The sequence below is a fragment of the Chiloscyllium plagiosum genome, unplaced genomic scaffold (assembly GCF_037043375.1).
Source record: "Chiloscyllium plagiosum isolate Xiang-an unplaced genomic scaffold, Cpla_swu_hap1 HiC_scaffold_36, whole genome shotgun sequence".
In the NCBI taxonomy this organism is placed as follows: Eukaryota; Metazoa; Chordata; class Chondrichthyes; order Orectolobiformes; family Hemiscylliidae; genus Chiloscyllium; species Chiloscyllium plagiosum.
The window spans coordinates 20,628,352-20,650,882 of NW_028270174.1; the positions used below are offsets into that span (position 1 = coordinate 20,628,352).

The 22,531-nt window shown below is 41.0% G+C and overlaps 1 protein-coding gene across 2 annotated transcripts in view; it reads right to left on the reverse strand.

Annotated features, from left to right (window-relative positions):
* Window positions 1-22,531, reverse strand: part of LOC122539416 (dihydropyrimidinase-related protein 1-like) — a 59,577-nt gene that overhangs the window by 27,181 nt on the left and 9,865 nt on the right. For both annotated transcript variants that reach the window (XM_043674232.2, XM_043674233.2), the window contains exons 2-3: window positions 6,847-6,935; window positions 3,323-3,507 (exon numbers count right to left, since the gene is read on the reverse strand). In XM_043674232.2, the coding sequence (XP_043530167.2) occupies window positions 3,323-3,507; window positions 6,847-6,935 (274 nt within the window). The remainder of the gene's footprint in view (window positions 1-3,322; window positions 3,508-6,846; window positions 6,936-22,531) is intronic.

Genomic DNA, 22,531 nt, shown 5'->3' on the forward strand with positions numbered 1-22,531 from the left:
GCTTTATGAAATCGAGAGGGACATAGAGAAGGTGAATAGCAAAGGTCTTTTCCCGGAGTGGGGTGAGTTCAAAACAAGGGGTCATAACTTTAAGGTGAGAGGTTAGAAAGATTTAAAAGGGACTAGGGGCAGCTTTTTCATACAGACGGTGGTTCGTACGTGGAATGAATTGCTAGAAGATGTAGTAGATGCAGCGCTTAAAAGACATTTGGACATGTATTTAAATAGGAATGATTTGGAAGGATGTGGGCCAAATGTAGGCAAGTGGGACAAGTTTGCTTTTGGAAACTTGCTCGGCATGGATGAGTTGGACTAATGGGTCTGCTTCCGTGCTGTATGGCTCTTTGATATTAGTAATTGTGATAATAATGACAGCTCATATTGATTCAGCATCTTTAAATGTAATAAAATGTCCTAGGGACCTACACAGAGTAATAAACACAGCCACATTTGATCAAATAAGTTGATACTATTTTGTGTTAAAAGATGACACAGGAGCACAGAGGTGTAGGCAAGGTATTCCAGTGTTTAGGACCTTGGAAACTGCAGGTGCAGCCAGCAAAGTTGGAGAGACTAAACTCAGGAGTGGATACAGACCAGAATTAAAGAAGCACAGATACTTTGTGGGAATGAAAAGATTACGGATATATTGGGAGTGAGGCCATGGAGGGATTTGAACTAAGGATGATAATTTTAAAATTGCTTTACTGGGAGTCAAAGTAGATCAGTGAGCAAAGCAGTGACGGATGAGTGGGACATGTTATGTGTTAAAACAATGGCAGTAGAGTATTAGATATCTCCAAGATCACAAGGGGTAGAATGTGGGAGACAGCTCAGTTTTCCAGCTTGCCTTTTGTCTTTAGCTCTCTGTATTCTTTGTTGTTCAAAGGAAACCATACCAACTGCTTGAGATTGTTTCCCAGGTAGCTCATTCCTATGCATTTATTTCCCCATCTGTTATGGACAACCCAAATTTCCTGAGGTTCATGTTGACGGAGTCATTGAACCTTAATCTTGGCCGACCTCTCAAACTGTGCCCTGTGGAGGCTGAATGTTTCCTGCATCACAATTTGGGGGCATCTTGGTAATAGTGCTCATTGTATCAGAAGGTTTAGAGTGGTGATGGAGAAAGACAAGAAGTAACACAGAATAAAAATACGCAACTGGAGAAAGGTTAATTTTAGTGAACTGAGGAGAGACGTGGAGCTGGGAAAAGACTGGGAGGCAGAAGGGTAACAGGGACATGGGCATTTTATTTTCTGAATAGTAAATGAAAGAGAAAACAAAGGAGAAATGACAGGAGAGGGGGACTAACTGGATAGCTCTTCAACAGCGCTGCAGCAGACATTTCCCATAACTCCCTCATCCCCCAACCCTGCACTGAACAATCCTGCAATTCAGGCACTGTACTAGGCAGGCCGTGTGGTGCAGTGGTAATGTCCCCATGCTGGAAGGTTACGTTCAAATGCCATCTGCTCCAGAAGTGTGTAATGACGTCTCTGAACAAGTTGATTATAAAATTATATAAAAAGGCAAACATGACTAAGACAGCTGGCAACATTAAAAAGATAAAACTGCATTGTGAATCTTGTTGCTCGTTTATGATTAGTTGCACTTGGTGTAGTGTGGGTGGGTGAGCACTTTTTTTGGCTTGTGCCACAAGTTCAGCGGATAAACTCTGGATGTTGGATGCAAATGGGCATCTACTCCATTCAGAATCAAAATGGCAGATAGTGCAACATAGCAATTTTTGAGAAGATTGTAGCTCAGCATGTAAAGTATGTAAGTTAGCTCGCTGAGCTGGAAGGTTTATTTTCAGATGTTTCATCACCATGACCAGGTGACATCACCAGTGAGAGTGTCTGGTGAAGCGCTGGTGGTAGGTCCCACCTCTCTATTTACAGGTCTTGGTTTCTTGAGGTGGGTGATGTCATTTCCAGTTCTTTTTTTCAAGGGAAGGTAGATGAGATCTAAATAGATGTGTTTATTGATGGAGTTCTGGTTAGAATGCCATGCCTCTAAGAATTCTCGTGTGTGTCTTTGTTTCGCCTGTCCTAGGATGTGTGTGCTGTCCCAGTCAAAGCGGTGTCCTTCTTTGTCTGCATGTATAGAAACTAGTGATAGTGGGTCATGTCCTTTGGTGACCAGTTGGCGAAACAATGACACGCACGAGAATTCTTAGAGGCATGGCATTCTAACCAGAACTCCATCAATAAACACATCGATTTAGATCCCATCTACCTTCCCTTGAAAATAAAACTGGAAATGACATCACCCAACTGAACAAACCAAGAAATAAATAGAGGCGTGACATACCACCAGCGCTTCACCAGAGACTCTCACTGATGATGTTACCTGATCAAGGTGACGAAACATCTGAAAACAAACCTTCCAGCTCAGCGAGCTAACATACTACTTACAGTACAACATATTCCATTATTTGCTTTGCAGTAGAATCTATATATTGAGATACACAGTATAGGCCGTTTAAACCTCTGGTGAGAATTTTCACAAAGTGGTAGGTGGGTAGGGAGTTGGCAACACAAAGGAGCATGCTTCTGGAATGAAGGTAGCCACCCTGTGTAAATCATATTAGAAAAATTCAAGCTTTGATGTGTGCAGTGTCCTTGCAATGACCCCATAGACAGGTCTGCCTTCAGGGTATAGAATTCTGAAATCCATCCATCATCATGACACAGTTTTACAGTACAAAACCAAGACAGCTCTGACAAGGAACAATCAAGAATATTAGTGTCATAATATATAGAATTAAATAATTCTGATCAGGTGTTTTTATCATTATTTCAAGTTTGAAGAAAAATCCATAAAGTGAAAGTACAGGAATAAAATAGAGGAAATGTACCACAAAGAGCGAAAGTAGAGACAGAATGAGACATAAATGAAAAGCAAGCCAATGATGTGCATTAGTTTTCAATGGTATAGAAAATCAATTCTGAGAGTTTTTCAGAATTAACACCAAGAAATGTCACAACTGGAATAAAGGATCCTCGCTCCAACCAAAGATTAAAAAATTACCTTGCCATCAGTTCATAATGTGCCATGCCTTTTTCTCATGACCTTGATAAAAAGGAATTGTTAGTTTTAGCAGCCAATGTACCATATGTTACTGCAAGAACCTTTTCCATCAAAACTGATGTAGCTGTCGCATGATGTTAGCATGCTCCAGTAATTTACTGAACAACTGAGTTCTCATTTCAACGTCATGCATTAACAAATTTCTGCTCCACTGGGTAGACAATAAGGGTCAGAGGTTATGAAGCTTGTGGGGGTGGGGTGAAGCGAGGAAAGGTCCATTTCTTACTTATCATTGTGGTTCCTCCTGCCAGGGCTGCCTTTGTTCCTTGAAAGAAATCATCCACACTAGTGGTGTTCATGTAGGGTTTCAGTAGATAGGTGTTTGCATCAATTCCTCCTGGAATAACCATCCTGCCATTTGCCTCGATGGTTTTCACACCGTTAGGGATATTTAGATTGTCCCCAATTTGTCTGAATGATAAAAGGAAAGTCACAAGTTGCACAGCACCCTTGCGCAAAACATGACAAACAGGATCACTGTTGACAATGGATATATGTTTTGATTTAAAGAAAAATATAATTGATATGTTCTGGCAAAATTGTATTCCTATGAAACTCATTGGTTAAACATTTTAACAGAGGTTAAAACAATGACTGCAGATGCTGGAAACCAGATTCTGGATCAGTGGTGCTGGAAGAGCACAGCAGTTCAGGCAGCATCCAAGGAGCTTCGAAATCGACGTTTCGGGCAAAAGCCCTTCATCAGGAATAAAGCTTTATTCCTGATGAAGGGCTTTTGCCTGAAACGTCGATTTCGAAGCTCCTTGGATGCTGCCTGAACTGCTGTGCTCTTCCAGCACCACTAATCCACAAACATTTTAACAGCCTATCGCATAATGTAACACTGGGGATGCAGCACTAAGGGATATGGATATCATGAACACAAACTTCATCAACTCTGGACAATGCTGAAACAGCAGACAAAAGTGAGAAGGATGGTTAGTTTACCAGGTTAGTCCAGCAAAGTCTAGAATGCAAAATGAATTGGATCAACATTGGGAACCAAGAGAAGGCAAAGTCCTGAATCAGAATCTGGTCAGAATTCACGCCCCTCATGATTTTATAAAACTCTTTAAGGTCATTCCTCAGCCTCCGACGCTCTAAGGAAAACAGCCCCAGCCTATTCAGCCTCTTCCCATTGCACAAACACTCCACCCCAGCAACATCTTCATAAATCTCTTCTGCACTCTTTCAAGTTTAACATTTTTCTTATAGCAGAGGGACGAGAATTGAATGCAATACTGAAAAGTGGTCTAAGCAATATCCTGTACAGCCAAAACATGAAATCCCAACTCCTCTACTCAATGTGCTTACCGGTAAAGGCAAGGATATCAATACCTTCTTCAATACCCTGTCTACCTGTGACTCCACGTTCAAGGAACTATGAACCTGCAGAACAAGGTCTCTTTGTTCGGCAAACCCCCCCAGGACTCTACCATTAAGTGTAGAGAAAGTATCTGGAGGTTGGTTGGGTGGAAGGTGAGGATCAGGGAGGTTCTGTCCTTGTTGCAGTTGGAGGGGTGGGGTTCGAGGACGGAGGTGTGGGAAGTGGATGGGATGCGCTAGAGGGCATCATTGGCCAAATGGAAGGGGAAATTACGGTCTGGAACAGAATGGCACATGTTGGCTCATACAAAATGCCAGACAAACAAATAGAGGCAGCCTACCTGAGAATTAATACACAAGATAGTTGAGGGGCGATAAACAAGACCAACATTCTGTTCCGGCCTTTAATTAAAAAAGAAAACAATAACATTTTGAACGGACCTACTCCAAGGCCATGAATACAGTCTTCCTGACAGTTTTTGGAAAGAGCATTCGCTACCATTTGCAGGCTGACAGACAAGTGACCAATCCTGACCTTCATTAATGAAAGAATAATTGTCCCAGTGAATGAATAAACAACAGCTTCAGGATACAATCCAGTTAACCCCCTAAGTAGCTATCAGGGAAACAGACCGGGTTCGTTTCACGTTACTCAAAACATATGGTGTGTTCGGTGGCAGATTTGGTGTGCCTGGGAGCAGATGTGGCAGAGGCGGAGGAATTGTGAGTAAGGAATAGCGTTTTTACAGGAGGCAGGGTGGAAGGAGTTGTAGTCCAGGTAGCTGTGATAGCCATTGGGTTTGTAGAAGATATCCGTGCTGAGTTGGTCACCATTGATGGAGATGGAGAGGTCCAGGAAGGGGAGGAAGGTGGCTGAGGTAGTCCAGGTGAACCTAAGGTTGGGGATCTTAAGTTCATCATTCCTCCTTGAAGGACTTAGGCCTGAAATGTCAATTCTCCTGCTCCTTGGATGTTGCTTGACCTGCTGTCCTTTTCCAGCACCAAACTCTCAACCCCTACTGTTAAGTACATATATCCTGCCCTGATTTGCCCTACCAAAGTACAGCATCTTATATTTATTTCATTAAGCTCCATCTGCTTTTCTTAGATATTGTTGGGTATTCTATTCTAAGAAATTGCCAGATATTGTCTGATATTCTTAGACATTCATGATCAACTATAAATGACACCAAACTAAATTTTATTGGATTTAGAATAGCATCTTTTGATTTTAGCGTAGCTATATATTTATCCACTCTGGGTGTATTGCTTGTTAATTTCTGTTAACTAAATTGTAAAATTAATAAATCATCTCATTCAAAGGCCTTCGTCTGTTAGAACTGAAACAAACCTAAATATCTCCTACACTTTCTTAATTGGGGAAATTTATTATCTGATGAAAAAAATCTTGAACCCCTAAAATATCCAGGGCAATTATAGCATGGCAAAGGCTCATTCAAATGAAGTAGGCTTTTTGTTAACTTCTGTGGGATTTTTACAGGAGGCAGGGTGGGATGTTATGTAAATGTTAAAAACCCAAAACTTTAAGCATTTGTAAAATTTCCTAGCTTGAATTCAGCAGAGAGAAGTTATCAGGGAAATGCACCTGATCTCAGATAGCTTTAAACAAAGAGTTAAAAGCTCTAAATTACTTCAAAGCTGCACCATGTTTTGACCTAAAATATATTAAAGATATGGGAGAGGAGTGACAGAGAAGGAAAGGAAAGGAAAGGAAAGGTAGCAGGCCCTGCACTCAGGCTCCCACCAGCTTGAAGGATGCCCTGCATCATGTGCTCAAAGATAATCGGCCTCTTTTATGATATGAATACACAGCCCTGAATAGACATCATCCTTGAATTGAAGGCCAGCCTCGATTATTACCCTAACAGAAGGTAACCTGGTTCTTTTGTAAATGACCTTCAAAATTTAGATGCAAGTTTAGGTTTAGGTTTTCATTGCAGCCCTAGTCCTGTATTCTATTTCCTATCCATTGGTAATATCTACTTGTGGGTGGCACGTGGCACAGTGGTTAGCACTGCTGCCTCACAGCACCAGAGACCCGGGTTCAATTCCTGCCTCAGGTGACTGACTGTGTGGAGTTTGCACGTTCTCCCCGTGGGTGCGTGGGTTTCCTCTGGGTGCTCCGGTTTCCTCCCACAGTCCAAAGATGTGCAGGTCAGGTGAATTGGCCATGCTGAATTGCCTGTAGTGTTAGGTAAGGGGTAAATGTAGGGGTATGGGTGGGTTGCGCTTCGGCGGGTTGGTGTGGACTTGTTGGGCTGAAGGGCCTGTTTCCACACTGCAATGTAATGTAATCTAAAAATCATACATTTTCCGAATTAGCAGTTAGATATATGTTTCTTGACAAAGTATTTTGAGCAACAGAAGGGCATGGTCCTGTATGAGTTTGACCTGGAAGCTTACCTTATGATTCCATCTTCTAGATAAATATCGGCATAGTAAGACCGGTCATCATTGATGATCCTCCCACCTTTGATGAGAATTTGATCACCCTATAAAAGACACAAAATTGACCAAGCTCATGTGTACACGACCAAAAAGAAGGATTTTTCCCAAATAAATAGATTAAAGTCAAAGCACTAAAAAGCTTTGGCTGAAAATTCAATTATAGAGAGTACAGAAAACAGCAATTATACACAGTATGGGAAGATTTGTTAATGGGCAGTTGGAAGTTATTTGCAGAAAGAAGTATATTTCGGACCAAACTGTCTCTGGGCTATGGAGTGTGCTATGGTAATGTATAATCCACGCTAGTCCATGCTCAGTTCTGGTTCATTCAAGAAAAAGACATGCTTCGGCGAGCTACCCTAACCCTTACAGAAGAAAAGGGATGAACGAATTGGATAAAAAGCACTGGCACATAAACTGGTACAAATTCCTGTAAAAGTTCAAATCCTTTCAGCAGATGGGGCCAACCATGGAAAGGCAGAATACTGCAAGTGTTACAAATCTGAACAATAAGATAAAATAGTACACAGTGGGTCAGGTAGCATTTGTGGAGAGTTTCTGGTCAATGACCTTTTATAACCTACAATTCATCTACAAAAGTCTCTTATTTTATGCAATTCTGGAAACAAGGGTTTATTTTCTTACTTGGTTATTTTCTCAGCTGGTGAAGACTGCAATGGTTATTAACATATCAACTCATTCAGTTCATGAAGAGGATTTTATTATATACTGCTTAGCATAAATATGTTAGTGAGCTCATTCCTCATGTTATCACATATTAGCGCATATTGTAAAAAAACCTGTTCTTTTTCGAGACTAGCAGGTTATACAAATAAAACATACTGAGAGGTATTTACTGACAATTTAATATGCTTTGGAATTGTCCTAACCATATACAATAAATTGATGAGTTTTCAAGAGAAAAATCTTGAAAAATCTTCTGCGGTAGCAGAGCATTTTGGAAACCACTCCATAATATTGCCAAGATGAGTGGACATTAATAGCCTTTCTGATTACCTGGAAGACCATATTGTGTAGCTAGAAATAACAGCAAGAGCCCATCTTATCTAAATAGCTGCCAACCATGAAGAAGACATGTGGTTATAGCATGCTCATCTCTATTTATGAAGAAAAACGTTAAGATGTGAAATCACTTTCTAAATCTGATTATTACCCTGACAAATCAATATATAATGGTGCCTTAATATTTTCCTTAAAGATTGCTTTCAGGCACTTATCAACTGAAAGTAAGTTCCCAATATTTAATTATGCTCTAGTATGATTTATCAATGTGAGCAGGAGAAAGAAAAGAAGCATTTTATATGTATTTTTCATGACCATCAGTTATCTCAGTGTTTCACAGCCAGTGTAATGCTTCTGAAGAGTAGTCACTGTTGTAAAGGAGGAAACCATGCAATTATTTGCACACAGCAAGCTTCCTCAAACAGCAACTTCATACTCATCAGATAATCTGTTTTTGTTACATTGATTGAGGGATTAAAATATTGGCCAAGACACTGGGGATAACTCCCCTATATTTCTTCAAAATAGGATAAGAGGGCTGAGACAGCCTTAGTTTAACATCTCGTCCAAAAAACAAAACTTCCAACAGTACAGCAACTAGAATCTAAACTCAATACCACCTAGTCAAAGATTTTATGCTGGATATGTGTGGGATTTTTTAAACTAGTCTGAATGAGAAATGTTTATGCAACTTAAATGATGATTAAGTGGAATTAAATTTGATTTAAAAATACCATATGTGTTAACAATTCTCAAGTGTTGGCATAATGTTGGAACAGAAACTAAAACTAGAAGATTAAAGAGGAAAGTATGGAAGTAGCTAAAGAGTTTGAGTATCTGATGATTTGGGAAATGGTTATATATGTCAGTTATATATAAGAAATGAAAAACACATTTGTGGGGTATGCATGGATTTGTCAGAGCTTGCTGGCTTATGAGAGCATTGTGAGGAAGATCTGTTCATCTGTTAATGGTGTACAGTGTGTGCTGGTGGTGACAGTGCTGACAAAGAGTTAGAGGCATTAAAATGTGTATTGAGAAGCATGAATATTGTAACTGATGGTAATCCAGGATATGGAGAGAATTAATTTGGCAATGGTAGAAGGCCTGAGATCTGGTAATATAAAGCAGTGAGGGTACCTCTAAATACTGAAGGGGAGGGAACTGGAGGGAATTAACTTTACAGCCTTCCCTTTATTGTCTCAATTACCTCTTCTAACGCAGGCTCTTCTTTGTTTAGATTATTTAGCATGCTTTGGTTGGGGTTGGGAGGAGGTTGCTTAACTTCATTATTTAGATGTTCAACATGACGTCAATAGCTTAATGGGGTCCATGGTCTGCTGAGGCCCTATGTAGGCCTTGCCTTCTCATCCTACCCATAGACCCCCATAGTGAAATCAGCTGTGTTATGGTGGCTCTCAAATAGTCTGGATGATGCCTGAAGGGGAACAGTGAAATCAAAGAGTGGTAAAATGGGATGATGCACTTCATCACATGACTCTCATCAGTAACAGTAAACTAGAATGAGCATGTGAAGAGAGAGATCATGGACATTTTCCTAGAGTATTTAGTAATTAACAATATAAAGATGTAAACAAAGGAGTGTTGCAGCATAAGGAGTTGAATAACTTTACTTAACGTTAAGAATCAAGCAGCCTCAGGGGAGTGTACATGCAGAACACCCTGCTGAAGGTATTCCAATTCTGTTTCTCAATATGCTGATATCAATATTGGCTTAAAGTACAATATAACAGAAGGTAGCAGCTAGGGAAAATGAACAGAGGCAGGATCTGAATTTACATCTGAACCCATGGGATACAGCTGAAAACAAAAAACTCCAAAGGCAGAGCAAGACATCAGGAGACTTCAAAATTGCAGCTGAGTGAAAAGCAGGAAGACCACAAAGACAGGCCAATACACTGAGGAAAAAAAGGACTCTGACAGTAAAGAAAAGACCTCAGAAAACTTTGATTACAGAACTACACAGCAGCAAGACATCTGATGGCTGGAAAAAGAACTTTGGAAGACTTTGAAGCCTCACCATTAATAGCAACCTTCTAAAGAGGAACATCATAGGATTGGATTCAAAGCAAAATATTGAATGTGCTGGAAATCTGAAATAAAAACAGAAAGTGTGGAGAAATTCAGCAGGTTTGGCAGCATCTGTGGAGAAAGAAACAGAGGTAATGTTTTGAGGCTGATATGGCTCTTCTTTAGAATTGAAGGATTGGGTGAGGATGTTGTTTCAATGGGATTGGAATATATTAAACAGTAAGAAGGTCAAACCCAAGTACTCAATCAAGAATGATCGTCTGTAAGGATGATAGTTTCAGTAGAGACCTTGCCATAATGTCTACCATTCGACAATATGGAAGGTCCCATAGCAAGGCCAGAAGTGGAAGCTATGGAATCATCATAGAACATAGAACATTACAGCGCGGTACAGGCCCTTTGGCCCTTAGTTTTGCGCCGACATGTGAAACAGTTTCAACATGATAGAATGGCTCCAGGCTTATTAACAAAGGAGCATTGCCATCAAACCAAGTTTTTATATGCTACAGGTCCAATTGCTGATGATGTTCTGCTAAGGGAAGAAAATACAATAATGTATTGCTTAAAGTATTTGATATGTACTTGAGCTCCAAAAGAAATATAGTAATAGAAAAGGTGAAATTAAAACAGCAATGTCAGCACTTGAGAGAACATTTGCATTTATATCATCTATAAGGATATTGCAAATATGGATCTTTGAATGAATTAGAAACTGTCTAGTAGTCAACGTTAGACACGAGAAGATGTCAGATTTTCTTAAATCCAAGGAGAACAGGCAATGTAATTCACTAAAAACCGGAACAAAGCAGGTACAAACTCAGTCAGCACTGAAAACAAACATTAGAGATTCTTCTGACATGGTCAGCATGTATAGATCCCAAGATGGTGTCATTATCCTTCAAAAAGGCAGCCAAAATGTCAAGAGCAGAAATCAACATCATCAATCCTATTTGAGTGATCAAGATGTGAATCCATAATGAATGTTCAGCAGCAGGGGAATTTTTAAAAACATGGTAAGGGAAGAGCACCATTATACCCTCAAATCAAAGAAAAGGTCATGCAAAAGGAAAATTTCCAGAGATTTGGAAATCAGGCAACTAGGAAAATGTTCAAAAATTACAAAAACAGAACAAAACGTGAACACAACATTCCTAGATGGAGTCAAAGAGAGTTCAAACAGACTGTGGTTCATCAACTTGAAGGTACAAAGCACTGAAACAGAATGTACACTCAACACAAGAGCAGCTGTTTCAATTCTGGCAGAAAGCTTGCCATGGTTGAAATCTGGGAGAGTCAGGTCAGTAAACATAAAACTCCAAGATCTAGGAGACACAGAGGTGGGCGGCACAGTGATTAGCACTACTGCCTCACAGCGCCAGAGACCCGGGTTCAATTCCCGACTCAGGCGACTGTGTGGAGTTTGCACATTCTCCCCGTGTCTGCGTGGGTTTCCTCCGGGTGCTCCGGTTTCCTCCCACAGGTGCAGGTTAGGTGAATTGGCCATGCTAAATTGTCTGTAGTGTTAGGTAAGGGGCAAATGTAGGGGTATGGGTGGGTTGCGCTTCGGCGGGTCGGTGTGGACTCGTTGGGCCGAAGGGCCTGTTTCCACACTGTAAAGTAATCTAATCTAATCTTTACCCAAGTTCACCAAGTCAGCACCAGAGATTTTCCAAAAGGACAATGACTTGAACCCTCGAAGCAAAATAGGTGATGTGTTAAAAGCACTACGGATTACAGGCCTTACACTATATGAGAAATGCCAATCCTCTCGACTGACAATGACATTTCTAGGGCACATTATGCACGGAAAAGGCATCACAGTAGTTCCTAGGAAGACTAGAGCCATTAGTAAAGATTTGATATTTATGTGCAAAAATGAAAGTTTATCCCCAACTGAATCAATCCTATTCAACCCATAAGATACCATTTGAAAAAAGGTCAGCAATTATATATTGGAGCCAGGAACAGACTGCAGCTTTTGAAAAGATTAAAGCGATGTTACTTTCTACTGATGTTTTCACACGTTATAGTCCACGTTTATTCACTATAATAGTCATGTACATATTGTCTGCTGGTCTAGGAGTAGTCATTATGCAAACTGATGGAACATTGAAAACTATTGACAGCTTTGAAGGCTGAACAATATACAGTCATGGAAAAGGAGGTGGTAGCAGTTACATGAGGATGTGAAAGGCTTGTAGATTATCCCAAGGGATTGAAATTCCAAGATGAGTTGGACTAGAAACCTTTGGTAATGTGATTGAGATCAAAAGAAACCTCAAGAATGCTTCTACACATCCACGTTCGGCCTTTAGACTGATGAGATATGATTATGTTTTATAATCAATGTTCCAGACAAGGTGCACATAGCAGCAGATACACTCTGAAATTTTACAGTGGATTGAGCAAAAAAGGGGTTTATCTTTTTAGTATATCAGAAGTAGAGTCTTATTTTACAGCAACTAACTCTTTAACTGAGGATCAAATTCAGAGGAATTCATGCAACTTAGAAATATAATGATGAGTGCATAGAGATCAGATGTCTTGGTCTGCAAGTGTGGTCAAAATATAATCTAGCACTCCAAGTGCTGAAACATTATCAGAGCAGAAACAACGTTTGACAATCATGAGAGATTGATTGGTGTATGAACAAGGAATGACTATACCAAAGTCTACGCAAATTCCCAACCCTATACAAATTCCACAGAGACATCGTGATATCACAAAATGCACAATGATTAGTGTAGTGACCAGACATTTCAAAACACATATGGGATTACATTTTGTTATGCCAAACTGATGCCATACACAGTCAAGAGTCTACAGAGCTCATGATTTCACCAAAGCTTCCAGAAAGGCAACAGAAAAAGTGAGCGACAAATTTGTTCAATTTTAGAGGTAAAATGTACTTATTCCTCAAATAAAAAGAAAATATGCTGAAGATCTGAAATAAAAATAGAAAGTGCTGGAGGAATTCATCTCATTGGTAGCATCCATGTCAAGACAAACAAGGCTAATGTTTTGAGTCCACAGCAGTGAAAAGTCATTTTGAACTGGAAACATTATTCTTGTTTCCCGCTCCAAAGATGCTGCCAGACCAGCTGAGTCTTTCCAGCACTTACTATTTTTATTTTTATTTTAAATAAATTCAGCCAACGTTCTGCATTCATCATCAACTTTTTTAAATTTTATATAATCACTGGATCGTTCACCTTTCAGTAGCAAGTGCTTAATTAATTGGGCTTTGCACAAAATATACAAATCCACCAAGAGAAAATTCCACAAACATGTGAGGGTTTTCCGCATTCACATGGCAAAGGACTTAAACAATCGAGAATTTGCCTGGGCGACTACTTCAAAAGAAACTGCAACAAAGGAAGACTACATATGGCCCCTGAATCCAACAACCCAGTCTTATTAGCAGCTTGTCTTCTTATTTGCTGATATAATTTATTTATATTGTCTGAAGTTTTGGAATGTTAACCAGATAAATTGAATCCAGAACACATGCTTCCACCAGCAATTCTAGTCTTAATGGAATTTGAGTTTAATATTTACCAATCTTGTGCTCACAGCTGCACTCAAAGGGAATTCACAGTACAGGGACTGTTGCAGAGCAATGTATAACCCTTTCTCTGTTTGAATGTGCCTCCTGTTGGGGATTCAGAACTGATGGAATTGGTTTTCTACAGCCTATGGTCTCCAAAGTAAAAACAGTGGATTCAACTTAATAGCATTTCATAAATAAGTAATTTTTAAGGAATTTATCAATGAGACTATCAATATATTGAAGAGTAGGAGAAACGCTGTCTCGGAATGTAATTACTATTGCCCATCTCCAGTGTGGAAATAGCTTCCCTTGCAGCCTGTGAAGACTTTACAACCCAAAGCTGTTGCCGTAATGGAAATACTTGTTGTGACAGTGAAGGTACAGTGTCAGGTTTCCAAGTCAGGATGGTGCATAGCTGGTCAGGGAACTTGTGGGTGGTTGTGATCCCATGTATCTGCTGTCCTTGTCCTTCTAGGTGGTAGAGGTTTGGAAGAGAATGTCTCAGGAGGCTTGGTGAGTTGTTGCATTGTATCTTGTACACGCTGCCACTGTGTATTTAATTGTGAATTTATCTGCATTGTATTTTGTTCATGGCTTGTTAATTTCCAAAGAAATTTATACTGGCAGTTAATACATTTTTTTAGAAGTTATGGAGTGTTTTCAGCATATTAATAAATATATTTGTAGGAAGATCTTAAAGGACAGGAGAAATCTTAAGAGCTGGAGAAACATGTAAAAATAAGATTCCCAAGCTTCAATTCTAAGCATCTGAAGGTATGGCCACTGATAGAGAGGAGAATGAAGCAAGGGGTGTGCAAGTGACGGCGGTCAGAGGAATGTAGAATTAAGGGAGATGGGTTATGGTGCTGAACAAGGAATCTGAAGGGTAAGAATTTTAACTCCGGTTGCTAGAGCATGTAACTGAAAATGTGGTACTGGTGAAAACGAGGTGCAGAATGGAGAAAGGGTATTAGACAAGAGGTTTGCAGTGTATGAACATTGGGGCATCATCCAGCAGAAGATTTTGAGTCTCGATGTGAATGAAAACTGAAATGAACATTTGGGAGGCGAGAGCCAGTGAAGAGGAGACAGATGATGTGTAGGAGGTGGAAGCTGGAAATGTAGAAACACATAAAAGTCTCCTCTACATTGAGGAGAGCTAATGCAAATTTGGAGAGTGCCTCGTGGAACACCTCCGTACAGTCTGCATGTGTGACTCTAAGTCTTCAGTCACCTGTTATTTTAAAACTCTGCTCCAGCCTCATTCTAACCTTTCAGTCCTGAGCGTTCCCTTTCTTTCTCTTCAGGTTGAGGTCCATTGATGACTATGGACTTTTGTGTTGGTTCAAGGTAATGTTTGGCATTGCACTGCATTGACTCAACATCTTATGCTGATACATTTATGATCACCAATGGTGATGGGGTAGGTAGAAGTGATTGAAGTGTTCAGTTATCATATTAAATGATGGAGAAGGCTCGATCGGCTGAATGGCCTACCCTTGTTTCTACATTCCTACACAGTTCCACTTGGTGTTCACATACTGTCACTCCAGCTTATTGCAGCTGCTCAGAAAGGTGGCTAGTGGGATGACAGTTAGAAACAAAAACAAAGTGCAGACGCTGGAATCCAAGGTAGACAGGCAGGAGGCTGGAGGAACACATCAGGCCAGGCAGCATCAGGAGGTGGAGAAGTCAATGTTGTGGGTATAGTTCTTGTTCAGGAATGGAGGTGGGGATAAGGAATGCTGCAGATGAAGGGGGGCGCAGTGCAGGGTGGTGAGGTGGGGATAGGTGGACACAAGTACAGGGTACGACCTAGTTGGTCAATGGGAAGAATGAATCCTGTTGGTAGCTGGAAGGAAGGGTCGATCAGAGAAATGAAAGGGAGGGGGAAGGGCTGGGAAGGGATCCCCTGACTCCCAGCTGCTGCCCCTCCCTTCCATTCCTCTGATCGAGCTACAAGCTATGAACCTTCCTTCCAGTTAGCAATCAGATTCATTCCTCCCATCGACCAATCAGGTCGTACCCTCTACCTGTGTTCACCTGTCTTTACATCACCACCCAGCAATCTCGCTCCCCCGGCCTCCCTTTATACGCAGCTCTGCTCACACCCACCCCAAGTGCTGAAGAAGAGTTATACCTAAAGCGTTGACTTCTCCAACTCTTGATGCTGTTGGCTTACTGTGTTCTTTCAGCCTCCTGTCTGTCTAAGTGGGATAAAGGTAATGTTGGGAATGTGCCTCCTTTGTATGTGGAAGCCTCTATATTGTGTCCATGTGAAAAGATTTCATTTTTGACCTCTATATAAAGCAGAAGATGGTTCAGGAGATCACTAAGGTATGTGGAATGAGCCAGATGGGCCCTATATAGCAGCACCAAGAGTTCCTTGCTCCTGATGGCCCAGTTCTTACCCACAATGGATCAGGAGTATAATTTCCCCATGCTCAGTTTTTATTGGATCTTGACTATTCATTCTTTCCACTTATAGTGCACACCATGATCCCTCAGAACCAAATCTGCTGCCCCTTTGGGTAATATGACACGACAGTGAAAGGACAAGGTTCTGGATTAGTGGTGCTGGAAGAGCACAGCAGTTCAGGCAGCATCCAAGGAGCTTCGAAATCGACGTTTCGGGCAAAAGCCCTTCATCAGGAATAAAGGCAGTGAGCCTGGAGCGTGGAGAGATAAGCTAGAGGAGGGTGGGGTGGGGAGAAAGTAGCATAGAGTACAATGGGTGAGTGGGGGAGGGGATGAAGGTGATAGGTCAGGGAGGAGAGGGTGGAGTGGATAGGTGGAAAAGGAGATAGGCAGGTAGGACAAGTCCGGACAAGTCATGGGGACAGTGCTGAGCTGCAAGTTTAGAACTAGGGTGAGGTGGGGGAAGGGGAAATGAGGAAACTGTTGTAGTCCACATTGATGCCCTGGGGTTGAAACTGCCTCAGTGAAAGGACAAGGGATTAGTCAAACAATATGGCCTCACCCTTGCCTCAGTTTACCTTGGGTCCCAAACCCAATTTGAGTTGGTCGCAGATGCTGAACAGTTGATGTACCGCCAGTGGATCAGAATAGAAAATAATAATGTTGTCCATGTACAAGGTGGCTCTAAGCTGATTGCTTCCACGAACTGGGATAATCCTCCCTTTTGTAATTGCATCCTTCCTGATGGAATTCAGCAAAAGATTATCCACACTGCATGAGCAATACAAGGGAGAGCAGTCCTGTCTGACTCTAGATTTGATTAGACAGCTTTCTGTGTTATCAGGGATGGGACTAGCCACATTGCCAGTTGGAGCAGTTGGATCGTGTCATACTACCTGACCCTAGTGAAGACCTTTATATAGAAAAGCACCTTTGACCACATGTCCATTAGGAAGTGGACAGCGCATAACATCATCCAAAAGAAATAGTAGATCCATTCAATTGTCAACATCAGTTGTTAGAATGCCTCATTACCAAAATGTACAAACAAGCACCACGACATAGCTTAGCTGGTATTGAGAAGGACCATTCAGATGCTTCCTACATACGCAAAGTCTCACCCCTTCTGAACATTTCCCTTGAAGTGATTCTCGAGGGAAAGAGATTGCTGTCCCCCACCTTGTGGAATGTGGCTTTGGAGAGAAGGTCTGGAATGGATTTTGTTCAGCTTCATCCCCGGTAGCTCCATGATGCAGGACTCTATGTTTATGGGATGCACACTGAGACAAACAATCACTGTGCCTAGACAGACCATCACCTTAGTAAAAGAAGCTCTATGACCTGGCTGAGGTGTGCTGGTTTTCTTGTACAAAGAGTTGGTCCTCAACTGAATGTGGCAGGCTGGCACATTCCAAGGGCGAGGGCCTCCATGCTGAGAGATGCTTTAAAGCTTGGGGCAACCACCACAGAGACTCATGGGGAATAAGCTTCCATTTAAATGCATTCAGTCATCATAAATTTGGTGCTGTAAATTGTAATAATCCATAGGCTGCTGTCACAAAGCTGGTCCTTTTTTTCTCAAAGCTTTTCTTTTTCTCAAGGATACTGTGTCCTTGATGTTTTTCAGTGGCATCATAAAACTCTCCTGGCTCTGATTAGATGGGTTTGGTAAAGAAATTAAAGGGTGTTGAGAGGCCTTTTTGTTAATACGTAAACAGACGAGACTTCAGGCCAAAGTGGTCATGTTTTAGAAGTGACCTGTATAACGAAAGGGGAGTGGTCAGCTCTCTAGCTGGACAGTTCAGTCCAGAACTAGTTAGGAGTTCAGCTGTGTGGAAATAGGCTGTCTCGCTCCTTCTGCCCTTCTAACTTCATCCAGTAAGCATTTGTTCCATTTTCACTGTTTTTTTTAAGGGGGTTTGCTTATTGGGACTGTTGTGAATATTTGGAACAACATAATTAAGTCCAGTTTGGATAGACTGAGTTCTGTAGGGGTTGTTGATTCTGTTCTTTGTGCTTCATTGTGTAATTTTGTGAATAAATTTTAGTCTATTTTAAAACCTGGTAGTCAACCTAGCTAACTTAATCCGGGTAATTTTCACTGTACACTTGCTGAAACAAATTGCAAAGTTATGGTCTGGGCTGCCTGCTTTAGAATGTTTTGAGTGGTCTGGCCTAGTCCATAACAGATTGGGGGGCTCTTTGTGGGATTTTAAACAGCAAGTGGTAGGTGCTATTGCCTTTATTTCGGGTGTTGGCTTGGTTGGGTAGACAAAGCTTGGGATAGGAATGAGTTTTTCATTTACCAAAAGTTTTCTGGAAGTGGAGTTGGTGACTTTGGAAGTTTTGCAAAAAGTGAATAAGACCAAGCTGCAGGAATTAGCAGAGGAAGCTGGAATTGGAACTGCCTGCTTCCATGAGGAAAGGAGAGATAATTACATCAGTAGCTCAGTATTTAAACTTGCTGGAGAAACCATTAGAATCTATAGAGATGGCAAGAATTCAATTGCAAATGAAGCAGTTTGAGTTAGAGGTGAGAGATAAGGAAAGGGCAGCAGAAATGAAACAGTTTGTGTTACGATTAAAAGCAGAAGAGAGGAACAAAGAGAGAGCAGCAGAACAGAGAGAAAAAGAGAGATCATTCGAACTTTAGAAACTGACACTTAAAAAGGAAAGTCAGCTTAAAAGGCTGAAGGTAACCTCAGCGAGGAAGCAGTGTGAACTCGTGTGGAAGAGCAGAGTGTTAAAACAGCAAGGTTAGCAGCTAAAGTGACTGATGATTATGAGCTGGTCCATAAAACTTGGTTTGGCTTCCAGGATCAATTTCAGTCCCTGAGGAATAGAATTTGGGGCAAAGAGAAATCCTCATGTGGAAAGGGAAAGGCAAATCTCAGTGAAGATCACAAGGATAACTCACCACAGGGTAAAAAACGAAACGCTGGAGGGGGACAAAGATGTCAAAAAGCTCCAGTGTTTTCATTGTAATAAAGTGGGCCACATGAAATCATAGTGTTGGTGGGCTAGGAGAAAGCCAGATGTAGGAAAACCAGACCAGCCTGCACGTTTTGTTGGACTAGTGACAAAAAGCACAAGGGAAGTTAGACAGCTGCCTCAGAGTGTACAAGATGATCAGAGATTGATTAAGGAGGAATTACCAGACCTGCTTAAAAAACATACATGCAAGGGTAAAGTTTATTGACATTGGCCAGGGGTAGCAGGTAAAGAGGTTACAATATTAAGGGATACAGGATCCTCTCAGTCTGTAATGCTGAAGGATGAGGAGATATGCAGTTCTCAGGGACTATTGCCAGAAAAGGTACTGGAATTCATGGTGAGATAAAAAGTACTCAGTTATGTAAAGTGAAGATAGAGAGTCCAGAGAAGAGTGGAGAATTTGTGGTAGAATATTGGACAAATTCTCAGCTCCAAGAATACAATTTGTCCTTGCAAATGATATAGCTGATTCACCAGTAGGTGTGTTGCCTACTCTAGTTGAAAAGCCAGTGGAGATGCAGGCAACTGAAGAAATGAAGGATGTTTATCCGGGAATTTTCCCAGATTGTGTGATCACATGATCACAGAGGCACAAGTTAAACCAGGAGAGATCAAAAGGCACAGATAAGGAAGCTGACATAGCTTTATCTGAGATCTTTTTTGATGAGATAAGTGGGACAGAACAGGAGCAAATAGGTAAACATGAAGTATCTTTACCTCTGCTAAGTTGGTGGAGTTACAGCAGAAAGATGAGAACTTAAAACAGTTGTATCAAAAGGCATCTTCAGCGCAGGAGAGTGAATGCATCCCTGTGTGTTATTACTTAACAAATGATGTCTTAATGAGGAAATGGAGACAATCACACATTCAAACATATGAAAAATGGACAGAGATTCATCAATTTTTTTTGCCAGTAGGATATAGCAAGGAGGTCCTGTGAGTGGCACATGAGCTACACTTGGAGGTCATTTAGGGGTGAGGAAACACAGGCTAAAATACAAAAACATTTTTACTGGCCTGGACCACACAAAGATTAGATTAGATTAGATTACTTCGGCCCAACAAGTCCACACCAACCCTCCGAACAGCAACCCACCCAGACCTATTCCCCTACATTTACCCCTTCACCTAACACTACAGGCAATCTAGTATGGCCAATTCACCTAACCTGCACATTTTTGGACTGTGGGAGGAAACCGGAGCACCCAGAGGAAACCCACGCAGACACGGGGAGAATGTGCAAACTCCACACAGACAGTTGCCTGAGGCGGGAATTGAACCTGGGTCTCTGGCGCTGTGAGGCAGCAGTGCTAACCATGCTGTAGTTGAATTTTGCCAGACGTGTCATACATGTCAGCTAATCGGAAAACCACAGGCAGTAATAAAACCTGCACCTTTAATACATATTCCAGCATTTGAGGAACCTTTCACAAGAGTCTTGATTGATTGTGTAGGTCCCCTACCTCAAACAAAAAGTGGGAATAAATATTTATTAACAATAATGGATGTGCCGACTAGATTGACAGAGACAATCCCATTACACAACATTACAGCAAAAAGGGTTGCAGAAGAATTACTTACATTTTTTACTACATATGGACTACCAGTAGAGATCCAGTCAGATCAAGGATCAAACTCACATCCAAACTATTCAAGGAGGTTATGGATAACTTGGGAATAAAGGAATTCAAATCTACTACGTACCATCCAGAATCACAGGTAGCACTAGAGAGATGGCATCAAACTCTGAAGACAATGTTGAGATCAGACTTATGGTCAGGATTATCCAGATGATTGGGATAAGAGAGTTCCATTTGTACGTTTTGTGATCAGATATGTACCAAATGAATCGACCAAATTCAGTCCATTTGAATTAATTTTTTGGCATGAAATAAGAGAGCCATTAAAACTGACTAAGGAGAAATGAATAAGTCAGAATTCAGAGACTACCCTTTTGGACTAGGAGTCAAATTTTAGAGAACGATTAAATAGAGCTGGAGAGTTGGCTTGACAGCATTTAAAAGTATCACACCATACAATGAAACAGAAAGCGGATAAGAAATTACAAATTCACAATTTTGCAATTGGGGATAAGGTATTGGTGTTACTTCCAGTAACAGGCGAGCCTTTAAAAGCAAGGTTTAGTGGACCTGAGCAAATTGAGAGGAAATTGAGTGAGGTGAACTATTTGATAAGGACTCCACTCAGGAAGAAACCTCACAGAGTGTGTCATGTGAATATGTTCAAAAGGTATTTTCATAGGAAAAGAAAGCAAGTTGTTAATGATTACAGCACAGAAGGAAGAATCAAGTTCAGAGGATTCTGAACTGGACATTCCTCAAATCAAATTGGACAATGAGGAAGTTGTCAAAAATTGGGATAAATTATTGAGTTACCTTCCACAAGAAAATCGAAATGACCTGAAAGGGTCATTACTATCACATGGAGAGATACGCGAAAATAAACTGGGAAGTACTAACCTAATTATGCATGATATAGAGATAGGAGATGCTGTTCCGATTAAGCAACATCCTTATAGGCATAACACTCTAAGGTTGGCACAGGTTCAGAAGGAGATAGAGCACATGCTCCAAGGTGGCATAATTGAAGTGAGTTACAGTGACTGGAGCTCACACATAATGATGGTGCCAAGGCCAGACGGTACCCAATGGTTATGTGTGGACTATCGCAACGTCAACGCTGTTACAAATACTGATACTTATCCAATCACACAGTTGGAGCTCTGTGTTGAAAAAGTGGGACAAGCAACTTACATTAGTTGGATTTGCTCAGAGGCTACTGGCAAATACCTCTGTCAGAGACAGCAAAGGCAATTTCTGCTTTCATAATGCCAAATGGACTATATCAGTTCAAAGCCATGCCATTCAGTATGAAAAATACTGCAGCCAAATTTCAGAGACTGACTAATAAGGTCATTGCCGGATTACCCACCTGTGTGGTATACATTGATGACCTGGTGATTTTTAGTCACTCATGGAAGGAACATTTACAGCATTTATCAAACTTGTTTGATCGACTTCGGAAGGCATGCTTGGTGGTAAACCTAGCTAAAAGTGAATTTGCCAAAGCCCAAGTCACTTTCCTATGGCATGTTATTAGACACAGACAAATGGCCTGACAGGATGTGAAAACGAAAGTAATTGGGGAATTTCCCACACCGTCGAAGAAAAAAGCTGTAGTACAGTTCCTGGGGTTGAGCAGATTTTACCGAAAGTTTGTGATGAACTTTAGCAGTATGGCTGCTCCACTCACCGAATTGTTAAAAAAGGACAAGAAGTTTCAGTGGAAAGCGGATTGTCAAAAGGCATTTGACAGCCTGAAGACTGTGTTAACCACTGCCCCAGTATTAGCCACACCAGATTACACGAAGCATTTCAAGGTGGTTATTGATGCCAGTGATGTGGGTGTCAGTGCGGTGTTCCTGCAGGAGGAGGAGGATGAGGGAATAGAAAGACCCATTGGGTTCTTTTCCAGGAATTTGAACGTTCATCAACAGAAATATTCAACGGTGGAGAAAGAGACTTTAAACTTGATGTCGACATTACAACATTTCAGTGTTTATATTACCAGCAATGCATCTGA